The 21,681-nt window shown below is 40.5% G+C and overlaps 1 protein-coding gene across 1 annotated transcript in view; it reads right to left on the bottom strand.

Moving 5' to 3' along the window:
- Nucleotides 1-790: 790 nt before the first annotated feature.
- SDC2 (syndecan 2) overlaps nucleotides 791-21,681 on the bottom strand; it is a 42,983-nt gene continuing 22,092 nt past the window's right edge. Inside the window, exons 2-5 of the mRNA XM_010006514.1 lie at nucleotides 11,650-11,761; nucleotides 4,080-4,213; nucleotides 3,231-3,366; nucleotides 791-1,994 (exon numbers count right to left, since the gene is read on the bottom strand). Coding sequence (XP_010004816.1) covers nucleotides 1,831-1,994; nucleotides 3,231-3,366; nucleotides 4,080-4,213; nucleotides 11,650-11,761 — 546 coding nt within the window. The 3' untranslated portion in view covers nucleotides 791-1,830. The remainder of the gene's footprint in view (nucleotides 1,995-3,230; nucleotides 3,367-4,079; nucleotides 4,214-11,649; nucleotides 11,762-21,681) is intronic.

Here is a 21,681-nt window from a genome sequence, read left to right as displayed (position 1 = left end):
TTTCTTCTCTTACGAAGACATTCCACTTGTCCCAACTCTTCTGCTGGAGTCCGAGCAGAGTAAACCAAAATTCTCCAAAAGGCCGGGGAAGAAAACAAACCAGAACAACAAATTAAAAACCAAAAAAAAAAAAAAAAAAGAAAGAAAAAAAAAGGGAAAAAAAAAAAAAGAGAAGAGGTTAACAGAGTAGAAGACGAAGCCATTTGTCTGTTACAAAGCATTATATAAGGAGGCAGACTATCGTCTTCTCCACGTGCCCCTCTATGCAACACCTATTTGCGGTTTAAGCAACAGAGCCTTCTTCTTCTACTTGGAACATTTCTTTCTTCTCTTACGAAGACATTCCACTTGTCCCAACTCTTCTGCTGGAGTCCGAGCAGAGTAAACCAAAATTCTCCAAAAGGCCGGGGAAGAAAACAAACCAGAACAACAAATTAAAAACCAATATACACAATAAATGAAAGTGGGGTCTCCTTTGAGTTTTACATTACGGACAACAACATTTGCAGGAAGAACAGGTCTGTGTCAATACTGCCATTAAATATAATGCAAAGGTCGAATGACTTATGACTCGTATACCAGATGCAAGACTTAAAACAACCCCACTTTTCTCAGCAATAAATCTGGTCGAAGGATCACCATGATCAACAGCGTTGGGTTTGTTGGTTTTTGTTGGTTTTTTTCTTTTGGTCTGGACTTTTAAGACCTACTAGATGTACTCTGTGACATTAAAACATAAGCAAATAGACATAAAATGAAAAGCATACAAAAGTATATCACAATGGAATTCTCAGTATTAGGCCACATGATTTATTCAGTAGTGTTTATGTTCCCAAATTACAATTATGTCTATCCATGTAAGACTACAAAAGTTACCATTAGAATTGTCTGTGCTTATAAAATACCAACATTTTCTTTTACTGTTATATACTCATTAACACCAGTCTGCGACGAGTTACATATAATCATAGGCACTTCAAAGGCTTTAAAAGACGTTTACAACTTAAATGCATTTTTAAAGAACAAAAATTTAAACCCCTACTGGTACCTTCAAATTGCAAATAATTAACAAATACAGTGGCCATAGAAATCTGCAGCAACTTCTCAAAATACTGTTAAGAGTCTTTGGGTTTGCTTAGGTTTGTCAGTAGCTTACTCCAAATCTTCCTTACAGATTTGTTTAGTAAGAATACGACTATACAGTTGTAGTAATAATCCAATTTTACACAGTAATTTGCTGTTACAAATCTCACTGAAGCTACAGGTACGCTGAGAAACACTGCAAAGTGTAAAATTGATATTCTGACACTTAAATTTATACAAAGTGGAGTTTAAAGTTTACATAGCTGAAAAATTACATTTACACTAAAAGTTACTGTTATCTGAATTATCTGAAGACAAATTGCACCATGACAACTACAAAAAGGCATTTTTTGGAAACAGATAAATTAATGAAATAAAAACTAACTTGTCAGATCAATTTGAGACATGCTGAAAAAAATTAAACAACTTTCATTGAACCATAGGATAAAACAATCATTTTCATTATTTTATATTTATGCATAAAGTTTTAAAAATGATTCAGTGAACATCAATGGTTTTATAAAATAATGCTTTGCCACTGTTATTCACAGAACACTGCAAATGTTAAGTTTTAATTTTACATTTTTAAAGGAATACATGGAAAGTTTTAAATACAATGGGATTTTATCATAAAGGTGCCGTAATGGCTCTTTAATGGAAAAAAAAAAAAAATCTTCATTATTCTATGCAAAAGCTTTATTTAAAAAAGTTCAGTGATCTCATAAATAGAGACACTAAGTAGGAATTTTATGCATAAAACTCCTTGGTAGGTGCCTTTTGATAGGCAGCACAGGATGGTTTACGTTCACCAAGGTCGTAACTGCCTTCATCCTTCTTTCTCATGCGATAGACCAGCAGCAGGATGAGGAAGATTGCGAAAAGAAAACCGATAACTCCGCCAGCAATAACAGCTGTAATCAAAGAAACAGAGATTCACAATATGCCAGAAAAACAAGTGGAGCACCCTGTTTCTTTTTTGTCTCGCACAACGAGCTTGCAATTGCGTTCAAATTACAGAAAGGACTGGCATTATGCAACTGTTTTGATTATTAGCATCCTGAAATATATTCTCGGAAAGCCCGTTTGTGTTTATGAAGGCAAACGTTTAAAAGGAGTGAGTGATCCAACAACACACAGTTCTAAAAAAGTTACTAAAAACTTTCCAAAACCTCAGTAAGACACCCTTACTGCCACAGCATGAAGTTCTGTTCATTTATAGTAAGAACATTTAAGTCTCTTTCCAAGTCATTTTTCAAGAGTTAGCATTTTCAGCCTCAAAAGAACTACTTTGTCTGTCATACTAGCTAAGAAATGGGGTTTCCCTTTCTGCATCAGTTTTCACTCTGACTTGAAACTGGAATGGATTTCCTATTGATGAGTAAGAGGAAAGAGCATTTCACGGAGCTGCAGGAACATTCGTTGTGCCCTTGCAACTGTGTAGAAAGTATCAACTCCAACTAGACTTTAAGAGCAAACCTGCATGCTTTCACTGACATGGATATTAAAGCAATTTCACATTTTGGTGCTCAGAGGAGAAGATGTGATCCAAAACTGTGTGTCCTTCATGGTTCCTAACACCATCTCCAAGGACACAACGAGTAAAGTATACTGGTAAACACTCTTCTTTTGCAAAAAAAAACGTCACATGCAGGAAAGCATTGGGAATACTTCAGTGGCCAACCTGTGTCCTCCTGGGGTTATGGATGGGAAAAGACCCTCTGTATCCTAAGGAGAGCGTTCATCCATCCCTTTCTATCCACCCACCCCTGCCATAAGCTCCTCCCAGATACTGTCCATCCACACCAGATGACAGTGACGTGCTCTCAGGCGTGGGGCTGAGAAATACATTTCTGCACTGCAACCATTAATCCAAACTGCAACTCCCTTTCCAAGCTGTGGAAGCTCCAAATATTCAGCAGGCAGTATTCAACTTGTGGGCATCAAATCAATTGGCAAGACTTCACTATTAAATAACTCTAGAAGATGCCAATCTCATTGTCATCAGATTAACCACCAGCCACCCCCATGAATGTATTTAAGAATCTATCAAGAAAAGATAAATGCTGAGTTTGCATTATTTTATATGGATCCCCCTCTCTTTTCTGTGGTATTTCTGGAAAGATGGACCTTGGCAAACGTCACCTCACCTGCCAGAACTTCTGTTCTCTGGAAAAGGTTTTCTGAATGCTTCTCAGTGAACACGTCCGTGTCTTCCCCTGGTTCATCGCTCTTTTTCTTGGCATCTGTCTGGGGCCTTTCCTCTTTATCAATTTCCTCTGGTGACTGTGGCACAAAAAGGAAAACAGCAGCGTTTACAGACAGGGCACAGCACAAGTCAGCACAGTCACTGCCTGCCATGGGCAGCCACCAAGCTGTGGCTCCACGCACATCCTCCACAATACCCACAAACACAACACACAGGAAGCTTTTTGACTGCAGAAAACTGTGCTAGACATTGTAACTGGATCTATTTGTCGTCACAATATTGGAATGCAAAACACTATCCACAAGTTTAACCCCCCTAAAAGTATATTTAGCAAACAGCTGTTAAATATTGCCTGTGTCGATCAGAAGAATGGCCTCTGAATGAAATTAACCATTCTGAAATGAACACAGGTATGTTGTATTCAGAATGCCTCTGAGGCATTCTATGGTGGTAGAAGGAAATACTGAAATAGTAAATGGAAACTGGCAATATTTTGAGAGATATAGAAAAGGTACAGCTTGAACTCAAAGCTATCATGAGAAACTGTCTTGTGTATAATGACATACTCTTTTTTTTAATCTCTCTTTTCTTTCATGTGAAATCCAGATGTCCCTAGGCAGCCTTTCTAGTAGGAATGAAACTGAGAAGCTCTGTATTCATTTGACAGGCTGAGCAGCATTAAGTGAAGTTTTTTGGGGCGTTTTGATCCGGAGAAATCAAACAAAATTAACAACAAGCCATTGGGGTACAGTGGAGCCATTCTGAATGGTGTTGCTCTCCAGTCACGCACCTGTGTTTGTGCAGGCACCTTGGTCTGCATTTTCACCGTGGTGGTCTCAGCCCTAGATGCATCACTAGTTGTCGGTAGCTTTGGAATTGTTCTGGATGTTGTTATCGCTGCACTATCCTCATCCTCTTCAGCACCTGGAGAAAAAAGGGGGTCAGTTCACTCACCTGTGAAATTCTTCCAGACCAATTACACTTTTTATTATGACACCAAGGTAGGGGTGCTTGCACAGCCTGCTCTATAAAAATGGTCTAGGAGACAATGCCTGCTAAGATAAAGATGTGAGTGCAAACAGTGTGCCTCAAGCTGTCAGGGGGATATTTGTGCCAAGTGATCCCATAAAAGGGGAAGGGGTTACATCAGCTGGATTAAGCAGTAACCAGGAATTACCAACAATATTTTTGAAACAGAAGGAAGCAGCCTGAAAAGAAGTGGGAAAAAAGCATAAACACTTGGAACTGAGGGAGAAACCCTGGAGTGGAAGCAGCAGCTGTGAGGGCTGGTGTGACCCTGTCTGACAAGGCCTTGTGGCACCAAGGGCTCTGCTGGGCCTTGGCAGTGCCACTCTCTACCTCAGGGGTGTCCCCAGCAGCCACCTCCAGCTCTCCCAGAGCCACCATGGGGCACCTCTGGAACCTACACCCTGAGGGTGCAGGGTCACCGCCTGGGGGTGGCAGGAAGTGCTGGGGTCCTGGAACCTCATGAGGCTGGGGGCACAGCGGGGTGTGTGGGCAGGGGGTCCTGCACACCAGATGAGGGGAGCTGGCTCGCTCCACAGCAAATATCTGTGTGCATGGCACACATTGGGATCAGTTACAGAGGGGGGGTTGGAAATTTGTAGTTGCATGTTAACATTTTTAAAGTGTAGTTATTGTGGTTATCTGTTGTGTTGCTGATATTAAGCCAAATGATTGCCAGGTAATTGCATATGTTAAATAAATCAACAAACAAACTTTATCTTGACTTGACTTACACCACATAAGCTGAACAGTTTTTCACTGTAACACACTACTTCAATAACAAAATCTCTCCTCTACACAATCTGTTAAACCCTCAAACATAAAAAAAACCCAAGTAGTTTCTATCTACAGGAAGACTGCTATTACTTTAGATTTCAGTCACTAGGAATTCACGTTTTTAAACGCTACATAATTCAGAAGTCTTTTTATTTTGAAATAAAGAGTAAGAGGACATAAAACTCCCTGAAGATAACCTTAAATTTAATTTCCTCCACATTCAAAGCCCTCCTGGAGTATGAAGGCTCCTTTAGAATAAGATAATGGACACATCTAATAAATATCTTTTAGTGATACTGGAAGGAAGAATAGACAAGAGACTAAATTACTGCAAGGCTTGAAAGAGGGAAAGAACCAACTCATTCTTGGATCACTCCTTAGGAATCTCAATGTGTTCTGTTCATTACAGACACTGGTTACCCAAGTAACTATGGGGTAATAAAACCAGCAAATGTCCGTAAGAATAATTCCTAACAAACAAAAATATATCCTCTTACAACAGAACAGTATGACTCACTCAATCCAAATTGACTTTTAATCTTATTTTTGTAGAGAAAGTAAACAGGCTGAAAACATGAGCACAGTAACAAAGTTTTGAACTTGTGATCAAGAATTATATACATTTGGCATTGAAAGGAAGGGCATTAATGAGACAATAGCTACAACAACTTCTGTACTGCATACAGAAAATTTGGAACCATTTAAAAAAGTAGTACATTAAAGCTACCAGCACAGAGTACTGGAAAAACCTTCAGAGATACCAAAATTTCAGTGCAGCCTCCAGAATAAAGACCTCACAACAAGAAGCAGGTATTTTCCTGAAATGCTACTCAAAGATCAAAAAAACAAAATCCTGCTTCAAAACAGAAGTGAGGGAAGGCATCCAACAGGAAAAAATGTCTGGCTTTGCCTCAAGAGTTTTCTTTGAGAAATAAGGGCCTAATGGGTGGCTCATCCAGCTTTACCTTCCAAAGTTCCTCCAAATTATTCAAGACTTTCAGACTCAGGGAAATTAAAATTGGGGAAATAATCAGATTACAGATCTGATATATCACATGTTGAGAGCACAGAACTTTATTTCCTTCTTTTTATGAAATGATTAAGTCCCATTTAATCACAACTGCTTCTCCAAATCCTTAAATCGCATCTCTACTTCAGGCAACAGTTGTATCTGCCAGACAAAATGGTGAGCACCAGAGGCCTGAATCTCTCTAGCGATGGAGGATACAGATCTCCAGTCTCTTAACAAATAGCTGACTAATCAAGCTTTTGGACTAGTCACTAGATTTGCACCAAAGGTACCCAACTCTTCTTCCGTAGAGACTCAGAAGAATCCTGACAATCCCCGAAACATCAGGGCACCTGTCACTTAGGCCTGACTCAGGTACTGGCTCAGACACATCCCCATGGTTCCTGGTTTCTAATTAGTTTTATCTAGACAGGTCTCTTCTTAGCATGGAGTACATCTAAACAAGGGGATGGCATTTCCCTCGCTAAACTGACAGTAGTATCCTCAAAATTACCCGTAAATAGGACCAAGGGTTCAAAAATCCTCTCTAATGCTCTCCAGAACATAGCAATAGCATTTCACACAGTACCATTCTCCCTAAAAGGCAAAAAAAAAAAGCAAAACAAAACAAAAAAACTACTCCCCTCCCTGAATCCAAATAGGACTGGAAAGAAAAATCTACAGAGTGTCATGGGCATAATCCACCTAGGTTGCTGAGAGGAATACTGCAAAATGGTTGGAGTGTAAGAGCTTGCTTCCTCCTCTTGAAAACATCAGTGTCTCTTTAGAAGGTTTCTGGATTTGGTCAACTTGGGTGACAATGCTGAGTATTACCTGCCTCAAGTCTCTCTACAAATAGATACTCCCCTCTTAGTGAGGGGAAACCCTGCATTCATTGAACCCATAGCCATCTCTGTGGTAAAGAGTTGAGACACCTTGACCATCACACAACCATCTTTTAGCCACTGCAACCTCAGCTGCTGCCTTCAAAGTGATCAAAATAGCTCCAAATTGTACTGTAGTATTGGTAATACCTAATATAGCCCTCAGTGATGTGTCTTATTAGCTGCCCTGTGGATGACGGGAATGCAAATGCTCTTTCACACTCTTGGTGCTTGAGGAAACTTGTCAGGCAATGAAGACTGTGCCAGCTTAAATCACTGTATACTACAAAAAGCCCACAGTAGTTTACACTCTTACTTGCAAAGCAGGCAGTGATTAACTCTTCCTATCGAACAAATCCAATTACTTCACTCTGTCTTTTGGCATAATGTTTTTTTGTTGTTACACACTGCACTCCGGGAGTGCTACCACCACAAGCAAACTTGTCATAAGGTGGGTACACACATACCCACCATCTCTTTCACACTTTCCATCTCTATCATCAGTGTGGCACATAGCAGAATGACATATTTTTAGCTGTCTTATCTCATCCCCATTCACATGAAAATCCCCCAACACAACCCTTGATCAACACAGGATTAGGCAACCAGGGATGACACTGGGAACTGCAGCTGAACTAAATGGGGACACAGTGCAAGGATGTTCTGTCTCTGGTAATTCTCACCTGCGAAGGGGAAAAGAAAACAACAAAACTTGAAGGAAACAAAAGGAAGAGTCCTAACTATTCTGAAGAATACTGAAGATTCTGCCCAGCACAACAAAAACACACCTTCAAACAGTATCGCAGAAGGTTTTATGTTAAAGGGCCTGGAGAACCAGGCATTCAATGTCACGAAACATGCTTGGGGTTGCTGTAGCAGGTGGACAGAGGAATCTCTTACTCCAAGCCAGTATGAAGAGCACATGAGTGGGATCTTAGGAAGTAGAAACTGCAACTTGGGAGGGGAAGCACATCAGGAGAGGCTGTGTCACCACATCTGGCATGCCTGTGAGACACACTGCCACTGGGGCCAAGAGCATCCAGCACTGGCCACGGCCTCCATGACAGCTCCCATCCAGCACCTGGCAGAGCACCTGTGCCTCCCACACCTAGCCATGGTGCCTGCCCCAGCCCCCACTCCTCACCCAGCCCCACACCACACTGCCACCACTGGGTTATTGAGGTGTTGGAGCAGGTCCAGAGGAGAGCAACAAGGCTGGTGAAAGGACTAGAGGGAAAGTCTTATAGGGACAGGCTGAGGGAGCTGGGGTTGTTCAGCCTGGAGAAGAGGAGACCCAGGGAGGACCTTATCATTCTCTTCAACTACCTGAATGGAGGTTGTAGTAAGGTGGGGGCTGGGCTCTTTTTCCAGGCAACTAGCAACAAGACAAGAGGGCATGGCCTCAAGCTGCTCTAGGGGAGGTTTAAGTGGGATATTAGGAAGTACTTCCTCATGGAGAGGATGATTAGACATTGGAATGGACTGCCTAGGCAAGTGGTGGAGGCACTGTCCCTGGATGTGTTCAGGGAAATACTGGATGTGGCACTTAGTTCCATGGTCTAGCTGATGTGGTGGTGTTGGTCATAGGCTGGACTTGAGGATCTTAAAGGTCTTTTCCAGCCTTGGTGGTTCTGTGACTCCAAAACTACCTTTTAGCCTTGGAGTATAACTTCAGCTTCCCAGTAGGTCAAGAGCCAAAGCAGATCTGCTCTTGTGTTTCTTGGAGAAACTCAAGTGCCACCACCATAACGTTCCTCCAAGAACAATTCCCAGTCACAGTGTCAGTCTAGACTTAGTTGATCCTGAGCTAATCTTCTGAACTCAAGCTGTTACTGACTGAGAAATATTAGGCTGGGGGAAGAGAAGGAAGCAGAAAGAGTATCTGCATCAGATTCTGGTATATATTGCATAGAATTGTCTATCAGGTGTAACTTAAGCGAAGACACAGGAAACAAGACAGTTTTCCAAAGAATGTGTAGATAAATCTAATAGAGATGAAGGCTTTCCTTAACATATAGAGTAGTCATGATGTTTAGCAGCTAATTCCAGCTAGCTGCAGGACCAGGGCTCAGTTAAGATCTTTTATGCCAGAGGAAAAAGCAACATTAGTTATAGAAGCATTTCACGTTTATATAGGCAGAAAAACTTAATTTTACTCATTTATTATTATGCAATATGCAAACATCTACACTAAAAAGACTGATGACAGAATGAAGCGTCTCTTCAGAGATGGAGGCTGCAAGAAGAAAACAAAGGACTGATGAATTCACTGCAGACCTTCTGCTATTGATACAGGACAATTAGGAAGCAGGCATGACTCCTTTGGAAGCTGTAGGACAATGGATTTGGACTGGACACTTGGGCAAACACACAACAGCAGCTGAATGTACATGAAGACTAAAGAGGCTATGAAAGGCTAGAAAAAAAGCAGAACACAACACCTTTTTTCTCCTTAGAAAAAGCCTTCAGCCAGTTTCTAGTTTGAAATGTGTCATGTTTACAGTGATATTTGTCCATGTTAATGCTGCTTGCAGACCTGCAAGGGCATTAATGGTGATGCTGACAATTCCTTTTTATCTCCATGGGCCTGGTGGCAGCTAACAATTTTCATACCAAAGAAAAGAGTCAGCATGTTGTCATCTTGGATCTCTTTGCTTGGAGTTGAATTACATAGCAAGAAAACCACTCTTGAGTGGGAAGGCTCTTCCTGCTAGGAACACTACATTATGGAGTATCAAGTAAAGAAAGACACATTGAACATGAGGAAAATTGATATTTGATACATCCTCAGGACATTATCTACTCCACAATGTGGTGACAGCAGTAAGTATAGGATGAGTAGGGTGAAGGTGATGCTAATTTGCTTCCCTCGAGATTTTTTCTTAACCTAACAAAACTGGGCTCACAGATTGCTTCCAAGATTATTTGAATGTAAGAGTTCTTCCTTTGATAAAAAATACTGGATTTTGGTACTGTTGCATGAGGTCTCTGGAAGGGCATCCTGCTAGTGTCAGTCTACTATGAGATTTTTCCTGCTTTCTTGTAGTAAAGAAACAGAGATTGCCAGAGGAAGCAGTAGTGCTTGCTGTATACTGCATCTTCCACCCATGGCTCAAGGCTGAGCCCAGGAAAAGAGAGAAAAGAAAGCCAAGGTGTTACTGTTGGTGCAGTCTACTTGTAGTTTCTATCCTTTTGTCCTTCCTGGCTCCACTTTTACCACTGAGATGGGTTAAATAAGCCAGTTCTTCTACACTTCAAAAGCAGGGCTGCATTTTGAATCATCCAGATTAGAAACAGCCAAACTCCACTGAGGGATGAAAACAAAAAAACAAACCAGATCATTCCTCATATTGTTATCTATTGTCAACTTATCTCCTTTCCTGAAGCTTACAAAGTCATCAGCATCTGAAGACATGGCAGAGTAAGGTGCTGACTGAAAAGGGCAATTTTCTCAGAGATTGTAATTTTCCTTAGTCCTGGGAACTGGATTAAATCAGCGCCTTGTTAATTTTTGTATTTATTTATTTTTCAAATTAAATGTTACATTTCCCCTCAAAGAAGTCTACAGCAAGGAGGTACAATTAATCCTCTGATCACATTGGAACATCAAATTGCCCCTATGGAGGACTCCTAAAATGGAGAGAATTACCCAGGTGGTCACAATGGATGAACCTGAATTTGCCTAGCAGCATAATCAGAGCTCTGTAGACTTCATTTTAACATACCTTTGAACGTCCAAAAGAAAGGAAACCCAAAAATCCATCCAAAAAACTCAGCTGTGGCTTACAAGGTAACAAAGACAAGGTGCTACATGAAGGGCTCACCCTTTAAAAATTCACAAGTAAACATAAACGTGAAAAGACAGATTAAAAAGTGCAATAACAAACAGGTAAGTAACACACTTGGAAAATAAATGGGATTTCCACAATAACTCAGCAAATGCTCATAATAATAAGGGAATTTATCTTCCAGAACTACCAGAAAATCCTGCACTTCTTTTTTAATGGCTGGAGCCTCCCAGAAAGTCTAGAAGATACTCCACAAAGAGGTTTTTTAAGATAAATTATTAATGAGGTTTCATTGACTTTTAAAAAAAATTTCTGGGCTAGCTGCATGCCTCTAATGAGTGTTTAAGTCTGATAAATCAGTATGTTATGTTTAAGAATTTCTTTATTCACTATATGGATGTAATTACCTCAGACTATCATGTTATGGGCAGTACCTAGACTTCTAAATTTAAAAGAACAATAACAAAAAAAGGCTGGACACCATGTTTACGTGAACCTGAATGCATACAAGAGAAAACAAGTTCGCTGCTGGTATGTTTTCTTATGGTCTACTAAATTAGCATTTTGCTTTGGGAAAACTAAGCCTTCTCTAATCCTTCTTTCTGAACTCCAGAGAGATCTACACAGAAACCAGAGGGACAGCAGAAACAGGCAGTGAAATGATGCAACTAATGACTAGGAGAAAAGAGCGGAACGTTAATATTTAAAACCCAGCCCTCAGGAACACTTGGTGCTCTGTAAATAGAGAGCCAAGCACTCAGGGTACCCACAGAAAGTGTAATCTCCAGCTTATAAAGGAAAAGTAGACAGCTTTTCCTCCAATAACTGCACTATTCCTTACATTTTTAAAAAGTAAATCATGACATGTTGTCTCACCTGAACCTGACCCAGAAGAATAATCATCGTCATCAATTGGATAGACTCCTGATGCTTCCTCAACAGAGCTGTTGTCAAGGTATAAATCTTTATCAGAAGTCAAATCAGCTCTCTGGAAAACAGATAAGAGGGAATGGTTAAAAAGGTAACAAGTTGTCCCACATAGCAGTCTCTTAATCTTCAATCATATTTTCAAAGTTGATGATGGCACACTTAGCATTTTATACTTTCAGTTTATGCAACAGATTGTCTCAGATGTTTGAAAAAATATCCAAGAAAAAATATCCAAGGCTGCACAATGCAAACTAAGAAACAACCCACTCTTTAGGAAGCAAGCACCCTCCATAGAATCATAGAATCACAGAACTATCCAGGTTCAAAGAGACCGTTGGGATCACCAAGTCCAACCATCATCCATACTCTACAAAGTTCTCCCCTAAACTATATCCACCAACATCACATCCAAACAACCCTTAAAATCACAAAAACGATCCCTTCAAATCACACATCATCTCATTCAATGCATAAGTGAATAAATAGGATTTGCAGTAGTCTGCATAGACTCTGCAGAGCTTCTGAGACAAGAAAGAAGCAAATCCCAGGATTCAAACCCTAGATCAAGATCTAAAACATACAAATCTACAAGCTGTCTCATGAAGTCTGTCATTTGATCTCAAATAGGAAGCAACAAGAGCACATATCAAAAAACATGTCAAAGGTATAGCTAGCCAAGCCTCACAAAACTCTTTACAAGTTAGAATGAGCAGCTGGGACTACAGAATACAAATGTTTCCAAAACAGTGCTGTTGATTAAGGATTATGACATTTCCAGCCAGATCAGACATCACATTTCCAAAATTCTGGACAGGCAAAATGCTCCATTTCCTAAATGAATTAATATCTCTTAAAATTTAGATGTAGCTTCAACAGGCTGTAACTTGGCTTCCTGTTACTTTCACCACATTTTTATGTCTGCAATTATTTCCCCACTAAAAAGAGATTCTGCTAAAATGAGCTGATAATAAAACAAGGTCTCAGTCATCCTTTTAGATTAAGAACTCAGGCTTTGAAAGACTAAAAATTATCTTCCTCCACAGCAGCTTATGCTTTCTCAACAGAGCATAAACCATCTAATGGAAGCCATGTATCTTCACTGACTTAAAAAGTACCTGCTACTAATACTACTATTGCTTTTACCAGCATTTCTGTGAACGCCCATTTGCCACAACTTGTTGAAAAAAGTATGACAGTTGCAAAGCGATTTTTAAGTAAAAAAGCCAAACACCAAAATGCTGTACCAGAACACATTTGGTTTGTCTCACATACAAGCACCCAAACCTGCTGCTCTGAGTCATGAGCGTTTCCACCTTACTTTTTACTGTACAACATTGATTGCCCTTTTTATTCTATGTAACATTCACTGTAGCTTTCCTAAAGGGGTACCAAACTGTGAAGGGGGTAACTCCTGTATGCACAGACCCACATCTGCCTTTCCAAGGTACTTCTTTTTCCCTCAAAGATCTAAAAGTATTGTTGAAGACATTTGTGGCTTTCTTAAAAAGATTTTTGGCAACAGATTCCAGTTCTAAGCTACTTCACAGCAAAAAAACCTGTTCTTCAGTTTGATCTACAATAAAAATTGTTCTTCATGGAAAGCAGAAAGGCCATTGTGATTATTGGAGTATTTCAGAGTAAAAAGACATTTGCACTGGGAGTACTTAACACTTCTCTGAACAGCTTTGACCTAAAACAGTATTGTGCTGTTTTTCTTCTACAGAGGAAAAGAAAAACAATGTGATACTGGGTCAAAGGCTGCTCTTGCTATGGCAGCTTTTACCTGTGGGATATGTGCAGGGAAAAAAAGCTCTCTTTAAAACAGGTTTACAAAAGGCCTACTCTCATCTGCTGCTGCTAGTTCACACAGTCTGCCTGGAACTGGCTGCAGTCCAAAGCAGAAATTCAAGACAATGTCTGGTCACCATCAAATGACTTAATTCCTTTAAAAGATGTCTCCAAAGGAAGGCCTGAAGTACCTCAGTAGGTGTATAGGGGTGGTATTGTAATTAAGAAGCAGCTGAGACTGTTTCCGTATAGGAAAACAGCTCCCTGTCATGCGACAAATATCCTGCTGTTGATCAGGCTTCCACAATGGACAGAGCCACTTTGCCCCATTTTACTTTCAGCTGTAATTGTGGTACACAACAACCCACTCCTCCATATCAGACAGTAAAAAACAAAACATATTTAAAAGGAAATGCAGGTGGCTGCCAATGAATGTAGAAAAGGCATACAATATTCAAAAGTTATCAGAGGTAGTAAATATCAACCAACACCAAGCTGGGAAAAAAATTTAAAGACCTACCCTGTGAAATTTCCTAACAATGGAAACTGCCAATAGCATTTGATAACAGCTGAAAAGCAGCCTGAGTTGGCAAATGTTAGTGAATGAAAATTAGTTTGCATGAGAACAGAAGCATCATACATCTGTGCCCAGAATTTTTAATGTTGAATAAAAATATGAAATTACAAATCAATCTGTTCCCCAGGCCATTTCCCACTTCTGTCTGTATAAGAAGCAAACTTAGTAGAATTCAATAAATAAACAAAAACCCAAAACAACCTTCCCTCCAAAACAAATGAACCTGTTTTTTTTCTCTTTTCCATCTCACAGGAGTCAGAGAAGACAGAAATGATCCCTGACAGTTCTAAAGATTCAGTTTTTTTAAGACAGCTGAGCAGCTAATCCAACCCAGCCCAAGCTGTAAGTGCCTGGTCAGCCAGGCTCCCCATCATCATATTCACTCCCTTTCTTTCAATGAATTATGGCTTTTTAGCTGCCAAAGCTTTCATTTCTTACTATGCTGAGATATTCTCAAGATTTAAACCAGCTGAAAACAGAGGAAAAGAAATGGAAGAAAAGCCTGGGTAGTTTTCAGCAGCAATTTGAACATCCATTGTATTTTTTTCTGGGGATGCAAAGGATACAATGTGAAACATTAATTAATTTCTAGCATTGTGGATGGCACAACTCCATCAGAATGAGTAAACAGTCTTATAGATCCAGTACAACAGTTACTGTAGGAAGAAATATATGGTATAATGAACCCCAAATGCGTTCATCTTAAACATCAAGCTCCACCTGAGGAAGATGCTCTGCAGCTTCTAGCCCCTTGCTTCAGCCCATTTCCAGTAGAAATGATTCTCATCTAGAGAGCACTCTCTCAAACCAAAGGTGCAAAGCAGCATCCTCTAGCCTAAAACTCTCCAGACATTTGCATAGATAAATGCACTGCACTGTCCCCAGACTGACTCTCTTTGCAAGATGGCTAGTAGATTTGGGGTAGGGGCTGCCACTCCACACCCACAGCTTGCATCTCTTATCCCAGTTGCTCAGAAGCACACACTGCTACTTGGAATGAAAACTGCCTTCAGGTTAAGAATAAAGAGAAAAGCCCAACAGTTAACAGAAGAGGCACAGAGGTTAAAAATAATTCCATGGAAATTAAGCTTAGCAAAATGAGAGATAGTTAATGAAAATAAAAGAACACTTCATGGTGCTTAAGTGAGTATCAAGTACCAAACCCACGCTTTGCCATTATATAGTATGTAAAAATAAATTAGATTTAATATTTGCTCTAGAAATGATTCTTGCTTGTCAGTTGGAAATCCATGGGGGCCTGTGGACTACTTTCAGGGTGTTCACAAAAGATAAGTTGGAAAAACAAGTCTATTGTCAGTAGGCTTGGACAGAGAAAGGTCTGTACTAGCACTTCAACATGCTTAGAAGGAAATATAAAAAAGTTTGCAAATTCTAACTCCATAAATCTATTTGTAGTTCTTATAAAGGCCAAATATTTAAGGGTCTGTTTCCTATGGCTAACAATTGAAATAACTGCACTCAGGTCACTTTTATGTAACAGCCTTATTTTCAGATCTATTAAAACAGCAGGAACACCAGGCAAGGATGTCTCTGTTACCAGTCCTTTGATCTGGCCCTGAAGCCACAAAACCTGCTCATTACCTCTTGACAGAGATTGCATTCTCGTCCATCATTGTTATCCCACTTACATTTTTATTCCAAGAATATAATGCTGCAAAATCCTGTGACCTAAATACTTCACAGGCTACATGCCAATGATCACTGATTTCTGTCTGGTTATTGACTAGACTGGCATAAATATAAATCTCACGGATGTAGTGTAGATTAGCACCCATTAAGTACTAGATAAATGATATCCCCATACCAGTTATATGTTGAATTTAAAATTTCAAAAGTCTTTATTTTACTAAAGCTTACGTTTCAAATTATTTTTTATTTAATAACTTTAGATCATCCAGAACATATTAAAAAAACCTCATTCTGACACTAAGTGAGAGAGGAAACAAAGCAAAAAAGGTTTTTCTGACTCATCATCTCATGAAAGGCACAAATCATTCATCGAAATTACAATGGCAAAAAACTGAAAACAATCTTCAGACAATAGGAGAGTTAGAAAAGGATGGTGCGCTAGCCATTCCCTTTTCCAGTGTTGCTGTTACAGTCAGTCCTCCCATTACGTGGGGACGATTTAGGAGTAAGACGTTAAAGACTTTTATGCCAAGTGGATGAAGCCAAGAAAACTGGTGCGAGGAGCAGCACAGAAGTAATGTCTGCCATGGCTGTCGTGGCTGTTTGAAACTCAGATGGAAGAGAGGTAAGTGACATATGGAAGGAAACGTTTTATTACTTACAGATGCACTCATATTTCTGTTCTCTGCCTTTTTGGTTGTATGTATGGGACAGAGAATTTGAGGTTTGCAGCTGGGTTATTAATGGTATGTTGCCTCTCTTCTTCTCCAGATGGAAGTCTTTTAGATGTAACCCATTTAGTATGCACAGAACCAGAGACTAATATTTTAAAAGTGATGTTATATCCCAAATATCTAAGCCAGAAGACACTGAAAATCTGCAAGCATTACAGCTGTTGATTGAGGTGGAGATCTTAAAGGAAAAAGGAGAAGGAAAACAGATTTTCTTTCTATTGACAGATTGTGCTGTTCTATTAGTGCTTGTATAAAACCACATTCAGCTGGTAAGTCTGAGTTCACTGAAGTGATGCATTTTTCATATACACTGTATTTTTTGAAAGTTAACTACCTGAATGTATTCATCTAAAGCCCGAGGGACATTACAGAGATTCCCATTGAATGCAAGAGAAAAGGCAGTTGTGTGAAGGAGAAGCTGTATTTCCACTGAGGCTTCCAGCAACAGGAACTAACAGGAGTTGGGCTTAACAGACCTCAGTACTGCTGACTCCAAAGCTGGCAGATGTCTTGCTATCATTGTTCATCATTTCTTTGCTTTCCCTCAACACACCAGGAAACCTATTTCACCAATGAGACTGTCCCATTAAAAGTTCATTAACCTTGCCCAGGAATGAGACTCATGATTTTAAAAAAAAACAAAACAAAACAAGCAAAAAATAACCCCAACAGCATAAAACTTGAAAATGAGATTTACATCTCAAAGCACTAGGTTTTCCCAGAGAACAATGCTAATCAGAAGATCATCCACCTTCCATTTCTCACTGTGTTACTGGCTCTTAGAGATGAGCCTCTGCTAAGCTCTGACTGTGTTCACTGATCTCCTTTGGCCCATGCATCCCTACACTGCCCATGCGTGCCCTGTTACAAACACATAACTTTCAAGTCGGATTTTATGTTACAAGACATATTTACCACTAATTGTTTTATTACAGATGTCTTTCTTCCTTTCACCGTTATGTCCTACAACTGGGCACAGAAGAAAAGATAAGGAAAGAAGCAGTCCCCACTATTTCCGTTCAAGGTGGTGGTGGCCAAGTCTAAGGATTCCCAGGCCAAACTCTTCCCAGCAAAGCTCACTCCACTGTACCAGCTGCAGTGGGGCCTTCAGCAGAAGTGGCAGTGAGAGGCACAGTGGTGGGCGATTGTAGGATTTTTTGAGAAATAAGGCACAAATAATTAGTGATATAATTTAAGCAGAACACTCTTAAGTATTCCCCATTTTCCTCCTTGGAGAAATCGTACTGCCTGCACAATGGTGCTGTTAGTGGAGTGGGTACTGGCCTCAGGGAAGCTGCCCCTACACCACAGACTGGGTAACTCTGATCACAGAAAAATATTTCAGTAACAGGCCGCAGATTGAATTTTACAAGTTTGAGAGCAAGAGTTTCATACGATAGCCAACATACGCATTGCTAATTTCTCCCAAATCATTTTGCCACAGTTACCATCCCCCAGTTTTACCTTGGAATGGCTTAAAACCCTCCAAGCACTTCCTGTGGCTGCTGCCTTTCTGTGCCATGTGCCTGATGCGAAAATCAACCTTGCGATGGGACCTGCCTGGACCAAATTTGCAAAAGCCACCACCTCCCCCACTGCTGGCTTTGGCCAGTTAAATAACAAGCTTTGATTAACATGACTCTTTCTAGAAGGCTCGTTTCCACAGGTATTTTTTAAAATACCTTAGAAGACATTTGCTGGCCTTCTTCAGGTAGCGGTGGAAGAGGAAATCAGCTTTGTGAGGTGTCCCTGCTAGCCCTGTAGGTCGGATGCTGGCCCACAGGAACAGCGCTGGTGCCGGCAGCGGGGCAGCAGGCTGAGAGCCTGTCTGGTGCAGCACGAGGCTGCTACTGCCAACGGAGCACATGCCAGAAAGATTATTCACGCTCCTTGTACCTCATGTAGAAGAACTTCCTGATGCTGCACAAAACTATAGCTTTAGGCCTCCAATCTCTCACGACAGATAAAGAAAGAGTTTGACTGCTCGTGGCTGCTGAGGAAAGGCAGGGAGCCCAAAATAAACAGATGCACTGCAAACCGCTTCTACTACTGCTAGCATTCAACAATAGAGAAGTCTACCAAAAGAGCTGATTTACAGAGACTGCCTCACATTAGAGCCAAGAGTCAAAATATGCTGGCTTTTAAGATGTGCACAGTTTGTTATGCCAGACTAATTACCAAAACAGAAGTGTATTTGACAGGGACAGCATTAATAAAACAAGTCCTGCTGGTGTCAGGCATTTCAGCAGTCCACGTCATGACTCACGCTAAAGAAAATACACTGCACCCATGGTGTCACAGGGAAATGCTCCAAGGCAAAGAGCCCCCAGGGGGAAGAAGACACTAGCAAGTTACTACTATGTCAGCTACTGTTCACTTGCAGCCACGTACCAAAGAAATTACTGTGCTGCAGTTAACAGATTGAAGTTCATAGTCTTCACAAAGTCACAGAAACTTGTGTGTCCATTTTCTAACACCCATCTGTGCCTTTAGAAATATCCCCTAATACGTAATTACATGCTGTATGGTACGTTATGTGATAACAGAACATAAAATTATAACAGGAGTCCTTGTTCAAGCTTATTTAAAAACGTTTTTCTTCCCATTATAAAGGCTCACAGGTCTGTGTAGCGGGTCTTTGGGTCTGCTTACAGTTTTGGAGCTGAGGCTTGTCCTGCCTTGAGGAGAGAGATAAACATCCTCTAAAGTTCTTGTTTGTGTGAGGTCAATTCCAATGGAATAAGCTTCTATTTTTCCACTTCTTTTCACGGATTCTGACTTCTAGTTGTGCATAATTCATGTAACAGCTGCACACAGAGACTAATCTTCAGTCTATTAACCTAATCCCTTGTCCATAAACTGCAGTGCCCAGGGTGGGACAGAGCTTGCTGTATGAAGATGTAGGAGGGAGGTGAGCAAGCATAGCAGCAAGATCTGGCATAATTTTCTATCCTTATGCACAAGTACCAACAGCACGATTTGTGATGAAGTAAAGATCAAACAACTTGCTTCATGCTTTCAAGCTACAACAGATATTTAGTACATGAACAAAAAGACATCTTCTTCAGTTACCCAACAGCTCTCCTAGGCTTTCCAACCAGGCTCAAGCACATGTGAAGTAGTACTGAAGGACTGCTAGCTGAGCAAGACCGTATTTGGGTCTGACCCTATTAAAGTTGCCTTTATCACCAACCCTACATCTTCATTCATTTATGCAGAATTTTATGGAACAACAACATTTTATCTCTTGTAGACCTCCTTCACCACTATACCTTAGTGAAAAGAAGTTTTGAACCTGGGTAGAGTCTCATCAGAAGAAGTCTGGAAGCCTTATCTCACAACTCAGCAAGGAAAAGCTACCTTGATCATGGGATATGACACTGCAGCATTTTATTCTTTCTCCAGCAATTCAAGTTTCTTGTGGTTCTACAGCAATCCATGCTGAAAACCCATGCTTGAGAAGGGATCAGCCCTACAGGTCCTCCCCCAGAGCTAGAGCTGCACGGTCAAATCACTGCCACACAGGCTTCATGTTAGGACCAAGGTACCTTCCTAACCCAATGACCACTGAACTCCACTTATTCTAACTCAAAAATGGTTACTCAGGAATGACAGAGGGGCAGGGCAAATCTGATATGCCAACCCAAGCAAACAGTGCTGCTGTGCCATTTACTGGAACCCCCTGATCTGACATTATATTACATTTCCTGGGTCTGCACCAACAGCTCTTTCTCTCCTTACATGAAGCCCAGAACTGAACACTGCAGTTTAGTTGTCTCCTTTACCTTGAAAACCTCAAGACTGCTTAATAGTCAGGATACAGTACACAGCAATTCTCATTTCCCATGTAAAAGCAGAAGTTTAATACCAAAGTTTCTCCGGGTATCCCAAAATTAAAGGATTCAAATCCCTGTCAGCTTCCATGCCAAGCCGTCAATCAGTGCAAACAGTTTATTCTTCAACTCTGTCCTTGACATAGGCACGATACAACGGGGAAACTATTTTAGAAGGCTACAGCTGAATCAGCTTCCAAAGCACCACTCCAGTCTCAAATACGAAAGGGTAATCTGCAGGGTAAACAGCATCAGAAGCCAGCAGCCAGAAATATGCATTACAGATTGATTTATCTCAATTAGTATAGCAATTTTCTGCACATTTCCCAAAAAGCACCCATTGGTTTCACCAAAAATAGGATCAAAATCACCATGCAAATCATTGTCACAGCTCAAAATACTAATCAGTTTTTTAAGGACACATCAGCGCATGTGTAGACAGATTAAATTTAAGGCACAGCCGTGAACAAGAAGCTGAATGTGCTCCTTTGAAAATGCTGAATGAAGAGGTTAGCCTGTCTCTCAATCACCAGTCACAAGGCTGACAGTAATGGGAGATGCAGGTAGCTTTTGGTATGGAGGTCATAACTACATGTACCTGCCCCCATCAGTGCTCTGAAATCTAGTGTGCACTGGCTCTTCCATCAACACCTCCCCTCTCTTTTCATGCTTTACTGATCCTTTTTCCTAATCAATCAGAAGAACTAACACTTACATTTTCCTCCCTCCTCTTGAGAATGTGGATGAACGATTAAAGCTGCCGGGGTAACCTCTTTGGCATGCATGCCAATAACTCCCCACCTAATAGCCTTTCCTCTGCCTCGCTGCCCTGGCCCACTGGTGATTACTGCAATCCCTTGAAGTGGTCAAATTGCAGGGCAGCCCCCATGGAAACCTATTTGGAGCTGTTCAAGCTCATACCAAAGAATGATGTTTTTAATACAGATTGTTCTTTTTAAAGCCCTACAAAAGCAGCTGTAATCAATTGTAGCAGGAAAACTGCAAACCTCTACCAGTTTCAAAAGCCCCATATTGATTCCTTTCCAGTTCATGGATTTCAACAAAATAACCCCATGTGAGAAACCAGAATTGACTAATGTGAAATGATCTGAATTAAGATATTTTTGCCAACAGTAGCAAGAACTGGCAATTAACTGTCTCAATCAATTACTTTTCTTTTGCATAAACAGGAAAATTACATCTAAAACAACTGTATTATTAAAGTCACATTAAGCGCCAATTAAATATTACTAGCAAAGGTTGTGCATGGCAACTGAAGTTTGTCAAAGGTGAGGATGAATCAGACCTCACAGCTTAAGCAAGTGAGCATTCCCAATTCTTGAATGCATAACCTATTGTTCAGTAGGGACATATTCATTAAACAAGGTCTGCAAAT

The sequence above is a fragment of the Chaetura pelagica genome, unplaced genomic scaffold (assembly GCF_000747805.2).
Source record: "Chaetura pelagica isolate M959 unplaced genomic scaffold, ChaPel_1.0 scaffold76, whole genome shotgun sequence".
Classification (NCBI taxonomy): Eukaryota; Metazoa; Chordata; class Aves; order Apodiformes; family Apodidae; genus Chaetura; species Chaetura pelagica.
The sequence above is the reverse complement of the archived record's forward strand: the minus strand, read 5'-3'. Positions and strand labels throughout refer to the sequence as shown.